The sequence below is a fragment of the Brachionichthys hirsutus genome, chromosome 2 (assembly GCF_040956055.1).
Source record: "Brachionichthys hirsutus isolate HB-005 chromosome 2, CSIRO-AGI_Bhir_v1, whole genome shotgun sequence".
NCBI classification, from domain to species: domain Eukaryota; kingdom Metazoa; phylum Chordata; class Actinopteri; order Lophiiformes; family Brachionichthyidae; genus Brachionichthys; species Brachionichthys hirsutus.
The window spans coordinates 5,369,003-5,383,666 of NC_090898.1; the positions used below are offsets into that span (position 1 = coordinate 5,369,003).

The following is a 14,664-nucleotide window of genomic DNA, read 5'->3' on the forward strand; positions in this document are numbered from 1 at the left end:
TTGAGGTAGACCACAACACAAGATCTGGCCTGAGGTTGGTCGTGGCGATCTCCACTGGAAAGCAGAGTCTCTGCTCCAGATCAACAAGGAGCTTCCAGTCCCGTGCTGCTCCCATCTGTCCTACCTCTGATTTTGGAATACATCTTTTTTGTTGTTTTTCCCCTTCACGGACAAAATGTCCTGATGATGTAAGATGGGAGGAAAGGGGGGGCAGGGCATTGACGACCATTCTTCTATTCTCCAGTGCAGCTGCCAGACACTTCAGGACTTGATTGTGCCGCCAGGTGTAACGGCCTTGTGTAAGGCTTGTCTTGCAGCCAACTAGAATGTGCTTCAAGTTTGCTGGAGATGGACAGAGGGGGCATGTAGGATCTTCTCCGTACCATTGGTTGAGGTTCTGTGGTGATGGTAGCACATCATATGTCGCTCGCAGGATAAAGCTGGTTCGATAAGCTTCCATGTCCCACATCTCTCTCCAAGAGAGCTTGCGCTTCTCGACATCTTCCCAACGCATCCATTGACCTTGCTTTCCTTGTGAGACAGCCTTTGCACACCTTGCAGCCTGCTCCTCTCGGCGAACCTCCTCGACCACCAGCCCACGTCGCTGAGCTGGAGATGCCTTGCACCAGGATGGTTTACCCTCCTCTAGGCCAATGCCTCCTCTTCCCATTTGCACGTGGCCGACAATATCCCGGTGCTTAAGGGCTGATTTAGCCTGGTGTATAGCTACAGTTGGAGTCCACTTCCTCCCAGTTGCAATTGCAGGAGCGGTTTGAGCTACACAGGGGTCTCGAGAATCTGTCAGCATCATCTCCAGCCTGACTTTGCTGCTCTTGTATTCCTCTGTGAGGCTACATAGAGGAAGCTCCAGGATGCCTCTACCATACAGTGCTATGTTGGTAAGGCACCTGGGAAGCCCAAGCCATTTCCTGGCAAAAGAGCTGATGACCCTCTCCAGCTTCTCAACCTTCGAGCACGGTACCTCATAAATGGTCAGAGGCCACATCAGCCGAGGTATGAGACCAAACTGAAGACACCAAAGCTTCAGCCTGCCAGGGAGCATGGTCCTGTCAATGCTCTGAAGACCGCTGATGGCATCCCGTCTAAGCTGCTCCACTTGAACCATATCCTTAAGGGTTGCATCGTACCAACGCCCGAGGCTCTTGATTGGCTTCTCTAACACAGTTGGTATGGGCTCCTCGCCGATGTTAAAGCGCTGGTCTGATAGCTTCCCTTTCACCACAGATAAGCTCCTGGACTTGCTCGGTTTAAACCTCATCCGGGCCCATTCGATGTTCTCCTGCAACTTCTTCAGCAGCCGTCTTGTGCATGGAATGGTTGAGGTTAGAGTGGTCATATCATCCATGTATGCCCTAATGGGAGGGAGGCGCAAGCCTGGTTTTAGCCGCTCTCCTCCCACCACCCATCGAGATGCACGGATAATGACTTCCATGGCCATGGTGAAGACAAGTGGGGAAATGGTGCATCCTGCCATGATGCCCACCTCCAGATGCTGCCAAGCCGTGGTGTACTCTGCTGTTGACAGGCATATCTGCACATCTCGGAAGTAGGCCCTGACGAGGGCAGTGATAGCATCTGGAACTTGAAAATAGCTAAATGCCGACCATAAGATGTTGTGTGGAACCGAGCCAAAGGCATTGGCCAAATCAAGGAAAACAACATGGAGGTCTCTTCCATCCCTTTTTGCAGCCTGGACTTGGTGCCATATCATGCTCAGGTGCTCCATGCACCCGGGAAAGCCTGGCATCCCCGCTTTCTGCACAGATGTGTCAATGAAGTTGTTCACTTCCAGATAGTTAGTCAGCCTGTGAGCCACTACACTGAAGAAGATTTTACCCTCTACATTCAGGAGACTGATTTGGCGGAACTGGCTAATATCAGTAGAGTCCTTTTCCTTTGGGATCAGGATGCTCCCTGCCCTTCGCCAGGCTGTTGGTATCGTCTGCTTCAGCCATACCAGCCTCATCAGTCGCCATAGGAAACGCAGGACATCTGGTGCATACTTATAGAGTTTGTATGGCACCCCGTTGATCCCGGGGGAGGATGCTGCTCTTGCTCGGCGTACAGTTCTTTCTACTTCACTCCACTTGGGAGGGCTGACGTCTAGCTGATGTTTTGGAGGATGTAACGGTGGCATGTCATGTGGTAGTGAGACCTGTTCATGTCGGCGGCTGTCGGAGTATATTTGTGATAGGTGGGCTTCGAGGTCTTCCCTTGTTGTTTGGAGATTTCCATTTTTCTCCTTCGTGAACAGACCCTTTACAAACTTGAAAGGGTCTTTGAAGAAGTTAGCTCTTGCCCATTCCTTCTTTCTACGCCTCTTTCTCAGGTTTTCAGCTCTTCTCAGTACTGATAGCCGGTTCTTAATTTCTGCCTGCAGCACGTTTATGCCCTCCTTCTCTTCCTCTGTGGTTTTCCTCCACTGTTTCTTCAGCTGCCTTCTTTCTTTGACCAGTTGAATTATTTCCTGCTGTCTCCTGGATTGAATAGGGATGGATGGTGTTTTCTTCCTTTTGCTTGCAGCGCCGAAGCGTTCAGCTCCATAGTTGTAAATGAGCTCTCCCATTCTATCCAGTTTCTTCACTGCATTTCCACGAAGCTGCTCCAACAGCAATATGAGGTCTGTGTTGACTGTTTCCCATACCTTTTTGTCACAGGATTTTGGCCAGTTAATGGGTGACTTCCGCTCCTGGGTCTTCGTTTCTGTTGCATGATGTTGTATGCTAGGCTCATGGTACTCTGCTGTGCTTGATTCCTCCTCCTCTTGGACAGGGGGATTGATGTCCTGCGGACTATGGTTTACGTCCTGCCGCTGAACTTCACTTGACTGACTCGACTTGCTTCTTAAGAAGTAGTGGTCGATGCGAGATCCCTGCACCACTTTCTTCAAACATTTTTTCCTGCCTTGATGTATCTTTAGGCCTGCAGCAGATGTAACCTTCGCCCAGCCACAAATGCAACTCTGGAGCGTTTTTCCTGGAGTTGATGTTGTTTTCTCAGGTAAAGTGCTGATCATCATGTTCATTGTCGAGTTCGTTCCAGGGTCAATTACCGTGTGGTCTGCCATTGAATCATCTTCCGCCCCCGCTCTCGCAGATTCTAGGGGTATTTTCTCATTTAGATTTTTCGTAGCCAATATTGGGTGGGATATGTGCACTACAGTGCCATACCCCTCCCACCACAGGGAGCTAGCCTGTGGCAGGCCCGGCGGGGTCTTTCCCTCCTGTCTGCAGTCTTTCCAAGCTGTCACAAGGTCTTTCCCTAGTTGCCAGCTGATCTTTCCCAGCAGTCACTGGTTTATCCAGATGATCAGTTTTACAAACACAGGATATGGTGTTATCACCCAAAGTGCACTGGACTCTGCATGGCAGGGGCATCCTCATCCCTGAGCCAAACTTGTCTGACTGCATACCGGAATGGGACTGGATGTTACAATCCTTTTTTACCTTGATAAATGGGTAGGGATTATAGTCATCACAGGGCAGGATAGAAGGGGCTAAGGGTTTCATTGGGGTCATCAGGTGGGCACCCTCCATCATAGGTGTTTCACTGAACAGGCCCACGACACCTCAAGAGGGTTCAGCAGCAACACCTGGCGTCCCGGGTGTGCCCCCCTCTGCCTTACCCCCTTCTATACCCCCTGATGTTGTCTCTGTCATTTTGGGGCCCAGCTGTTGTCTCTTCTCCTGATCCAGAGCCACTGGCTTGCTCGTTCAGCAGCACTGGACAGGGCTCTGATGATTTGCCGTTGGGCCTGGCCCCGGATTCCCATGCCCCTGAGGAGACTAGTAGCAGTCCTGCCTACAAAGCCTCTGCAGCCCACTTCTACAGGGAGGACTGTGGTCTTCCAGCCCCGTTGTTCAGCATCCGCTGCCAGCTCAGCATACCGAAGCTTCTTCCGCTCAAAGGCCTCGCCTATATTATCCTCCCATGGCACTGTGAGCTCTATGATGTAAACACTTCGAATTGAGGTAGACCACAACACAAGATCTGGCCTGAGGTTGGTCGTGGCGATCTCCACTGGAAAGCAGAGTCTCTGCTCCAGATCAACAAGGAGCTTCCAGTCCCGTGCTGCTCCCATCTGTCCTACCTCTGATTTTGGAATACATCTTTTTTGTTGTTTTTCCCCTTCACGGACAAAATGTCCTGATGATGTAAGATGGGAGGAAAGGGGGGGCAGGGCATTGACGACCATTCTTCTATTCTCCAGTGCAGCTGCCAGACACTTCAGGACTTGATTGTGCCGCCAGGTGTAACGGCCTTGTGTAAGGCTTGTCTTGCAGCCAACTAGAATGTGCTTCAAGTTTGCTGGAGATGGACAGAGGGGGCATGTAGGATCTTCTCCGTACCATTGGTTGAGGTTCTGTGGTGATGGTAGCACATCATATGTCGCTCGCAGGATAAAGCTGGTTCGATAAGCTTCCATGTCCCACATCTCTCTCCAAGAGAGCTTGCGCTTCTCGACATCTTCCCAACGCATCCATTGACCTTGCTTTCCTTGTGAGACAGCCTTTGCACACCTTGCAGCCTGCTCCTCTCGGCGAACCTCCTCGACCACCAGCCCACGTCGCTGAGCTGGAGATGCCTTGCACCAGGATGGTTTACCCTCCTCTAGGCCAATGCCTCCTCTTCCCATTTGCACGTGGCCGACAATATCCCGGTGCTTAAGGGCTGATTTAGCCTGGTGTATAGCTACAGTTGGAGTCCACTTCCTCCCAGTTGCAATTGCAGGAGCGGTTTGAGCTACACAGGGGTCTCGAGAATCTGTCAGCATCATCTCCAGCCTGACTTTGCTGCTCTTGTATTCCTCTGTGAGGCTACATAGAGGAAGCTCCAGGATGCCTCTACCATACAGTGCTATGTTGGTAAGGCACCTGGGAAGCCCAAGCCATTTCCTGGCAAAAGAGCTGATGACCCTCTCCAGCTTCTCAACCTTCGAGCACGGTACCTCATAAATGGTCAGAGGCCACATCAGCCGAGGTATGAGACCAAACTGAAGACACCAAAGCTTCAGCCTGCCAGGGAGCATGGTCCTGTCAATGCTCTGAAGACCGCTGATGGCATCCCGTCTAAGCTGCTCCACTTGAACCATATCCTTAAGGGTTGCATCGTACCAACGCCCGAGGCTCTTGATTGGCTTCTCTAACACAGTTGGTATGGGCTCCTCGCCGATGTTAAAGCGCTGGTCTGATAGCTTCCCTTTCACCACAGATAAGCTCCTGGACTTGCTCGGTTTAAACCTCATCCGGGCCCATTCGATGTTCTCCTGCAACTTCTTCAGCAGCCGTCTTGTGCATGGAATGGTTGAGGTTAGAGTGGTCATATCATCCATGTATGCCCTAATGGGAGGGAGGCGCAAGCCTGGTTTTAGCCGCTCTCCTCCCACCACCCATCGAGATGCACGGATAATGACTTCCATGGCCATGGTGAAGACAAGTGGGGAAATGGTGCATCCTGCCATGATGCCCACCTCCAGATGCTGCCAAGCCGTGGTGTACTCTGCTGTTGACAGGCATATCTGCACATCTCGGAAGTAGGCCCTGACGAGGGCAGTGATAGCATCTGGAACTTGAAAATAGCTAAATGCCGACCATAAGATGTTGTGTGGAACCGAGCCAAAGGCATTGGCCAAATCAAGGAAAACAACATGGAGGTCTCTTCCATCCCTTTTTGCAGCCTGGACTTGGTGCCATATCATGCTCAGGTGCTCCATGCACCCGGGAAAGCCTGGCATCCCCGCTTTCTGCACAGATGTGTCAATGAAGTTGTTCACTTCCAGATAGTTAGTCAGCCTGTGAGCCACTACACTGAAGAAGATTTTACCCTCTACATTCAGGAGACTGATTTGGCGGAACTGGCTAATATCAGTAGAGTCCTTTTCCTTTGGGATCAGGATGCTCCCTGCCCTTCGCCAGGCTGTTGGTATCGTCTGCTTCAGCCATACCAGCCTCATCAGTCGCCATAGGAAACGCAGGACATCTGGTGCATACTTATAGAGTTTGTATGGCACCCCGTTGATCCCGGGGGAGGATGCTGCTCTTGCTCGGCGTACAGTTCTTTCTACTTCACTCCACTTGGGAGGGCTGACGTCTAGCTGATGTTTTGGAGGATGTAACGGTGGCATGTCATGTGGTAGTGAGACCTGTTCATGTCGGCGGCTGTCGGAGTATATTTGTGATAGGTGGGCTTCGAGGTCTTCCCTTGTTGTTTGGAGATTTCCATTTTTCTCCTTCGTGAACAGACCCTTTACAAACTTGAAAGGGTCTTTGAAGAAGTTAGCTCTTGCCCATTCCTTCTTTCTACGCCTCTTTCTCAGGTTTTCAGCTCTTCTCAGTACTGATAGCCGGTTCTTAATTTCTGCCTGCAGCACGTTTATGCCCTCCTTCTCTTCCTCTGTGGTTTTCCTCCACTGTTTCTTTAGCTGCCTTCTTTCTTTGACCAGTTGAATTATTTCCTGCTGTCTCCTGGATTGAATAGGGATGGATGGTGTTTTCTTCCTTTTGCTTGCAGCGCCGAAGCGTTCAGCTCCATAGTTGTAAATGAGCTCTCCCATTCTATCCAGTTTCTTCACTGCATTTCCACGAAGCTGCTCCAACAGCAATATGAGGTCTGTGTTGACTGTTTCCCATACCTTTTTGTCACAGGATTTTGGCCAGTTAATGGGTGACTTCCGCTCCTGGGTCTTCGTTTCTGTTGCATGATGTTGTATGCTAGGCTCATGGTACTCTGCTGTGCTTGATTCCTCCTCCTCTTGGACAGGGGGATTGATGTCCTGCGGACTATGGTTTACGTCCTGCCGCTGAACTTCACTTGACTGACTCGACTTGCTTCTTAAGAAGTAGTGGTCGATGCGAGATCCCTGCACCACTTTCTTCAAACATTTTTTCCTGCCTTGATGTATCTTTAGGCCTGCAGCAGATGTAACCTTCGCCCAGCCACAAATGCAACTCTGGAGCGTTTTTCCTGGAGTTGATGTTGTTTTCTCAGGTAAAGTGCTGATCATCATGTTCATTGTCGAGTTCGTTCCAGGGTCAATTACCGTGTGGTCTGCCATTGAATCATCTTCCGCCCCCGCTCTCGCAGATTCTAGGGGTATTTTCTCATTTAGATTTTTCGTAGCCAATATTGGGTGGGATATGTGCACTACAGTGCCATACCCCTCCCACCACAGGGAGCTAGCCTGTGGCAGGCCCGGCGGGGTCTTTCCCTCCTGTCTGCAGTCTTTCCAAGCTGTCACAAGGTCTTTCCCTAGTTGCCAGCTGATCTTTCCCAGCAGTCACTGGTTTATCCAGATGATCAGTTTTACAAACACAGGATATGGTGTTATCACCCAAAGTGCACTGGACTCTGCATGGCAGGGGCATCCTCATCCCTGAGCCAAACTTGTCTGACTGCATACCGGAATGGGACTGGATGTTACAATCCTTTTTTACCTTGATAAATGGGTAGGGATTATAGTCATCACAGGGCAGGATAGAAGGGGCTAAGGGTTTCATTGGGGTCATCAGGTGGGCACCCTCCATCATAGGTGTTTCACTGAACAGGCCCACGACACCTCAAGAGGGTTCAGCAGCAACACCTGGCGTCCCGGGTGTGCCCCCCTCTGCCTTACCCCCTTCTATACCCCCTGATGTTGTCTCTGTCATTTTGGGGCCCAGCTGTTGTCTCTTCTCCTGATCCAGAGCCACTGGCTTGCTCGTTCAGCAGCACTGGACAGGGCTCTGATGATTTGCCGTTGGGCCTGGCCCCGGATTCCCATGCCCCTGAGGAGACTAGTAGCAGTCCTGCCTACAAAGCCTCTGCAGCCCACTTCTACAGGGAGGACTGTGGTCTTCCAGCCCCGTTGTTCAGCATCCGCTGCCAGCTCAGCATACCGAAGCTTCTTCCGCTCAAAGGCCTCGCCTATATTATCCTCCCATGGCACTGTGAGCTCTATGATGTAAACACTTCGAATTGAGGTAGACCACAACACAAGATCTGGCCTGAGGTTGGTCGTGGCGATCTCCACTGGAAAGCAGAGTCTCTGCTCCAGATCAACAAGGAGCTTCCAGTCCCGTGCTGCTCCCATCTGTCCTACCTCTGATTTTGGAATACATCTTTTTTGTTGTTTTTCCCCTTCACGGACAAAATGTCCTGATGATGTAAGATGGGAGGAAAGGGGGGGCAGGGCATTGACGACCATTCTTCTATTCTCCAGTGCAGCTGCCAGACACTTCAGGACTTGATTGTGCCGCCAGGTGTAACGGCCTTGTGTAAGGCTTGTCTTGCAGCCAACTAGAATGTGCTTCAAGTTTGCTGGAGATGGACAGAGGGGGCATGTAGGATCTTCTCCGTACCATTGGTTGAGGTTCTGTGGTGATGGTAGCACATCATATGTCGCTCGCAGGATAAAGCTGGTTCGATAAGCTTCCATGTCCCACATCTCTCTCCAAGAGAGCTTGCGCTTCTCGACATCTTCCCAACGCATCCATTGACCTTGCTTTCCTTGTGAGACAGCCTTTGCACACCTTGCAGCCTGCTCCTCTCGGCGAACCTCCTCGACCACCAGCCCACGTCGCTGAGCTGGAGATGCCTTGCACCAGGATGGTTTACCCTCCTCTAGGCCAATGCCTCCTCTTCCCATTTGCACGTGGCCGACAATATCCCGGTGCTTAAGGGCTGATTTAGCCTGGTGTATAGCTACAGTTGGAGTCCACTTCCTCCCAGTTGCAATTGCAGGAGCGGTTTGAGCTACACAGGGGTCTCGAGAATCTGTCAGCATCATCTCCAGCCTGACTTTGCTGCTCTTGTATTCCTCTGTGAGGCTACATAGAGGAAGCTCCAGGATGCCTCTACCATACAGTGCTATGTTGGTAAGGCACCTGGGAAGCCCAAGCCATTTCCTGGCAAAAGAGCTGATGACCCTCTCCAGCTTCTCAACCTTCGAGCACGGTACCTCATAAATGGTCAGAGGCCACATCAGCCGAGGTATGAGACCAAACTGAAGACACCAAAGCTTCAGCCTGCCAGGGAGCATGGTCCTGTCAATGCTCTGAAGACCGCTGATGGCATCCCGTCTAAGCTATCTATTCATTTGAAACAAATAGGCCTGTCTCTTTCTTATTCAAACGCTGAATGTATCTAGAGGTAATACATCAGCTGAGGTGCGGTTTAGCTATTTGTTGCACAAAGCAGTTAAAATGGGAGCATTCATGAGGGAATAATGCAGCTCTTACGTGTCAGATATCATGTTGACTGAACTCTTGAGCTCTTCCTCTCTAAGCGTAAAAAAAAAAAGATAGATTAGACAAACAGAGACATAGAGAGTGTTCAGCAACCAAGCAGAATATATTTAACACACACACAGCAGGATGCATTTGTCTTGAAGCAGCCATTTATCTACTGCATCTGAAGTAGATATAAATTGAGAAGGATGTTCTTCCATTGCGTTTGTTGCTGTATCTCACCTGGATGTCTGTCTGACAGGTACATTTTCCAGGTCAGTGAGAATAAGGAAGTCTAAGTTGAAGTAGTGCAGCTGGAGGATGCAAGCCAATAGGAATGCAGCGGGAAGCAGGATACGCGCAAACAGCTCCACGGTGTCGTAGCGCTCCAGGCCCAAGTCTCTGAGACTGAAAAGTCGTGCAAATGTAAGGATATACCAATAGAATCAAGTCAAGCGTGCTTTGCCAAAAAATACAAAAACATTTATTAATTGGCCCCTTAAAAATAGGCTAGCTGCACCTCCTGGTTGATGTTCCTCCGCACTTCATGTACTTTATATGCCAAAATGTAATATTTTCCCATTATATAATTCACTTGAATCTCCAAATCCAATGATATTGCAATTCTAAATCAAAGATGCTCCACTATCTATAATCTATATATATATATATATCAATAACCTGGAAGCCAACAAATTAATATAAGGTGGTCACAAAATAGTCTGTGCCTCTGCTTCAGCATCTGATCAGAAGTGGAATATGGACATTTGTGATTCATTTGAAGAAATTCCCACTAGGTGGTCCTGAGAATATCCAGCTATAGCATAAAGAAGAAAAAAACAGAATGACAAAGTGGACACACAGCGACTCACTCGTCTTCCGACATGCCCATGATCTGTCTGAACAGCCCTGACACGCTTCTGAACTGGTACATGTAGATGGTGATCAGCACCACCATAGAGTAACCCACCACCACTGCCCAGAACGTCTTCAGGATCCGACGCCACACATCGTAGCGAGTCTGGGAGACAGAAAAACAGAGGCTTTATACGAAGCGACAGGTCTTCATGTCACTACTGGCATTAAATCAAGTGCAGATGTCTGTATATATTCCCCTCACGACACACTCCAGTCTGTAAAACAGCCGGAATGCTGCTGCTGTCTGCATGGTGGTGGTGGACGGTGCTGTCTTGTCTTACATCACCTCCACAGCCATTAAGCCTTCCTGTAAGTGCCTACCGTACTTCTAAAAGGTCAGCAGAAACACTAGATGGAGGAATAACAGGAAAATAGTAGCAAAATACGACTGTGTGTGTGTGTGTGTTTAGGAAGCATGGTCAATACATTTAACTGTAACGTTGTATGGATGAGAGTTGGATCTATATTGGACATTTTAACGTTTCACTAATGATAATTTTGGAGTAAAACCCATTACGGTGTGAGATCTGCCTACAAATATGGTGGCTGTTTGTGTTGCACAAGGCATCGACATGCAGACTTCCTTTCTACTTATTGACCAGTGCCATATGGATTTTCAGTTTCCCTCTACTATGTGCAATGTGCAATAACAAATGTGCAATAACTAATGTATTCTATTTCTATTTGCAATCTCACTGCATGCACTGTGGATCACTTTAAATTTGTGTCGTTTTAGTCTGCTTTTGTTTTATTACTTGCATTTCCTGTTATTATTGGACTTACGTTGTATTACGCACCGGACGGAGCAGCGCTCCTAATCTCATTGTGTAGCCACTATACAAGGACAATAAAGGCTTTCTTTCTTTCTATGTATATAATGCATGCTCAGAAAATGAACGTATAATAACAGGCAAAACAACGCTTGAGACCTTCAACATGAATCACCAACCTGGTAGAGGACAACACAAAAGAGGAAGAGGACAATGTAGAGGATCTTGTAGACGACAACCTAAGCCAGTGAAACATGGTTTAAGTTTAGGTGCGAGTAACAGGTGTATGACTTTTATTAGTGTAGATTCAGAAATGATGCTGATGTGGAATTAATACATAATTTTTCTGATTAGTGACCTTTTTGGTTCCCAAAACATTCACATCTGCCTAGGCATACATATACATTCATTTTATTATTCATAAAGGCATATTCCTGAATGAAATACAAACACTTACTCTTTCGTATATATTTTCAAAACAAGCTAGCTTTAGAATTACAGGTGTTCAAGATTTATTATGACATGATATTTACTCAGTGTTCTAATCTACAGTAGACTTTCTGGGAGGTTTTGTATGATGTGTAAAATGTCCCTGGCTGCAGAATTCAACTTTGTTTCAGTTATTATTGTGGAAAAATAACTAATAAAAGAACAACATGGCATCAAAATTAAATAAATAGCAAAGGTTGTCTCAAGCCCTCAGCAGCATATTTCCGGCATCCATCTTTAATGCCGTTTCTAACATGCAGATGCTTTAATTATTCCTCTGTGTTTTCCAGCAGGAGTTGCAGTGTTACCTCTCCAGAAAAGCTGATAACAAAAAACATGGAGCAGCAGAAGAGGATCCAGTATTTCACCAAAACTCCTTTCACCCCTGAGATCAACATTGCTACCAGAGGTGATGGCGGACTTTCCTCCTCTGACGTGGAGAAAAACAGCATATAGGAAAAAAGAAATAGGATGAGAATAAGTATGGCAATAGAGTAAAGGCAGGGAGACATTTTTTAACCTTTCACTAACTGGTGTAAGTGAGGATTATACTTTTATGAGTACACATGTATGCGGAAATATATAAAAAATAAATATGATCGCGTAGGAGAAAATAAATTACGTTGCACAACTTTGACGTCATCTAAAGATTCCGTCCTCAGAGCTTGCTCTTCTTTTCTCTCCTTTATCTGCTGGCGAAACATCAACCAAAAGCTGAAGCTGTAGAAGACCTGCAGCAGACGGAGTAATCGTGAGTATAAAAACTGTATCACGCGCACGGTTCTGTGGCGTGCTACAGGAACCACAGTAAGAATATGCACGTTCGCATTAATATCCCTGCATGCAATAATTATAACACAGATACAAATAAATATTAACACGTGCTCCGGAGAAGGCCACGTGTTGCTATGCTTTATTGGTTTATTTGTTTATTGGTTGGTTGAATTAATTAAATAACCCTAACTTGTCTAAAAACTGAAAATCAACTTTCTTAATTAATTTCTCGAGCCATGTGACCCCAAAATGAGACACATTGTCTTCAACGTTTTGAATAATACTGCCCATGTCTTGAGGGACGGCTCTACTTTGCTGTCCCCATTCTATTCTTCTTCCTCCCTCTAACAGAATTGAATAACAATATATCTCATGGCAGGAAGGGGCCCACTGTCAAAAGCCGATCCACAACACGCCAATAAATTCAACTGGTAATTTATCAGTTAATTTAAAAACAGAACTTGTGTCAGTCTCTTACCTTTGCGCCCAGGTGGACGCAGGGCGCAGGGTGGTAGCTGTTCAGGTCGAAGTCCACGATCACGGCCGGCGGGAGCCCGGGGTACAGCTCGGCCCGGCTGAGGCGGAGGCCGCTCACGAAGCCCAGCAGCACCAGGACGGTACCGTAGATCGCCAGGAACGGGGCGGACCACATGGCGTAGCGGCGTCTGTCCCTCATCACCCAGATGATGCAGGACCACACCAGAAGGGCAAAGGTCAGCCAGTTGTTGTAGGTGATGCTCCACACCTGAAACGCATGTTCACCACACACACACAGCATCACAGTGGAGCCACGTAGCTGGAGCCACGCGGGGCTCCTCCATACACTCATTATCAAAGGCACAGCTAAAGTCAGCAACCATTTAATTGTATTAAAGTGTTTAAATTATTGTTTGTCAAACATTAGATTTCAAGTTTTAGCTGCGACTGTTCTCCACCTGCAATGGATTTTGGATTACAATTGATCTGAAATAAGAAATATCTGTGTCAAGTAAACAGTTAATGCATGCAAATGAAACACAGATTTGTTATCAGTGCAGTTTATTTGTTAACTGCAAATTAATGGATTTATAAAGTATTCATGCGCTATGAAGAAATGTTCATCTCCATTTCTAAGCATCAGTAGAGGGAAAAAGTCCTCTGATGACACCAGGTAAAAGAGCAGTTCATGGTATCACATTGATCAATGTTCAGAAAAAGATTATAATGAATAAAGATTACAATGAATAATATGGTAAATGTACTGTATGAATCTATCTGCAGTTGTCTGGAGGACTGGATGTTGCTTTTATAAATGTTGTATTTTTATTTTTAGTACTTATCTTTCTTTCTGGAGCTCACATGTAAATTCAGTGCAGCAGTATAAATAGTCCAGGAGTTCACGTTACCATCATGGTGATCAGGGCGCTGACATAACTGTGTTTCTGCACCATCCGGCCAAAGATGGCCAGACCACTTGGGCCTGATGGCTCAGGTGAGGGTGGCACCTCTGTCGGAGTCATCACGCTCTCGACACATTCCATTATTTCTTCGTCACGTTCTGTCTCAAGCACAAGGGGGGGGGGGGGGTTTGAAATGAAAGAGTTGTTTTTAGTGAGCAGACAATCCGACTAAAACTCTGACATGTTGACTCAGTGAACGCGTGAGGTTTGGGGACAACTGCTCATACAGTCGATTCTAAGCAAACGGATGGAAGCAGCTTTTTTCTGGGGTTAATGAGATTTGAGTGAGATGATTACCAGATGATGGGGAGTCTTTGCCGTCGTACTGCTGGGGAGGGTAACAGTTTGTGTAACCTGCGCCTCCTAACAGAGATCCCAGCTCGTGCCATGAGCTCTCTCTCATTAAGACCGCCGGCTAAGGGGAAAGAGAACGACATATCATACAATCCCTTTAATCTGGTTTTCACATGGGTTCCATCTGATGCTCCAGTAATCAGAGGCATGCCCCATTTTGGAAACAATATTCATCCATCAATCCATTATCTATGACTAAAGAGATGGATAAAATCAACCATTCATACTCAAATTCACACCTTTGGCTGATTTGAAGTCACCAGTTCACCTAAATTCAATGTTGGCGGACTGTGGGAGGAAGCTGGAGCAGCCAGAGTGAACCCATGCAACCATAGGGAGAATGTCTAAAAGCCATCCCAAAGGCAGCAGGTTGGGATTCAAACTCAGAACATTCTAGCTGTGACCACCAGACTGCCATACAAAAACAGGAAGCTGTCTGTTTCTAACATTGGCTGTATGGCTTACCTCATCAGGCAAATAGATTTGCTCATCCGTGCTGCTTAAAAGCTGAGAATAGAGAAGAGATAGGTTCCATTGAATTTGGACATTTGCAGGCGTGATGTGAAATACCGTATCATTACATCTCTAGAGTCTGTTTTCTAGATAACCAGTGATAAGTGTGAGCATAGCAATAAAGGCGGTTATCATTGACTTAATGCGTCAATAATATTCTGCGAGAATAAAAACCAGGAGGAA

At 47.4% G+C, this 14,664-nt stretch overlaps 1 protein-coding gene across 1 annotated transcript in view; it reads right to left on the bottom strand.

The window, feature by feature from the left end:
* si:dkey-11f4.7 (piezo-type mechanosensitive ion channel component 2) overlaps positions 1–14,664 on the bottom strand; it is a 39,333-nt gene that overhangs the window by 17,970 nt on the left and 6,699 nt on the right. The window contains exons 10-19 of the mRNA XM_068751331.1: positions 14,434–14,475; positions 13,912–14,029; positions 13,561–13,661; positions 12,654–12,920; positions 12,024–12,132; positions 11,710–11,831; positions 11,092–11,151; positions 10,097–10,245; positions 9,468–9,632; positions 9,237–9,278 (exon numbers count right to left, since the gene is read on the bottom strand). Of these exons, the coding sequence (XP_068607432.1) occupies positions 9,237–9,278; positions 9,468–9,632; positions 10,097–10,245; positions 11,092–11,151; positions 11,710–11,831; positions 12,024–12,132; positions 12,654–12,920; positions 13,561–13,661; positions 13,912–14,029; positions 14,434–14,475 (1,175 nt within the window). The remainder of the gene's footprint in view (positions 1–9,236; positions 9,279–9,467; positions 9,633–10,096; positions 10,246–11,091; positions 11,152–11,709; positions 11,832–12,023; positions 12,133–12,653; positions 12,921–13,560; positions 13,662–13,911; positions 14,030–14,433; positions 14,476–14,664) is intronic.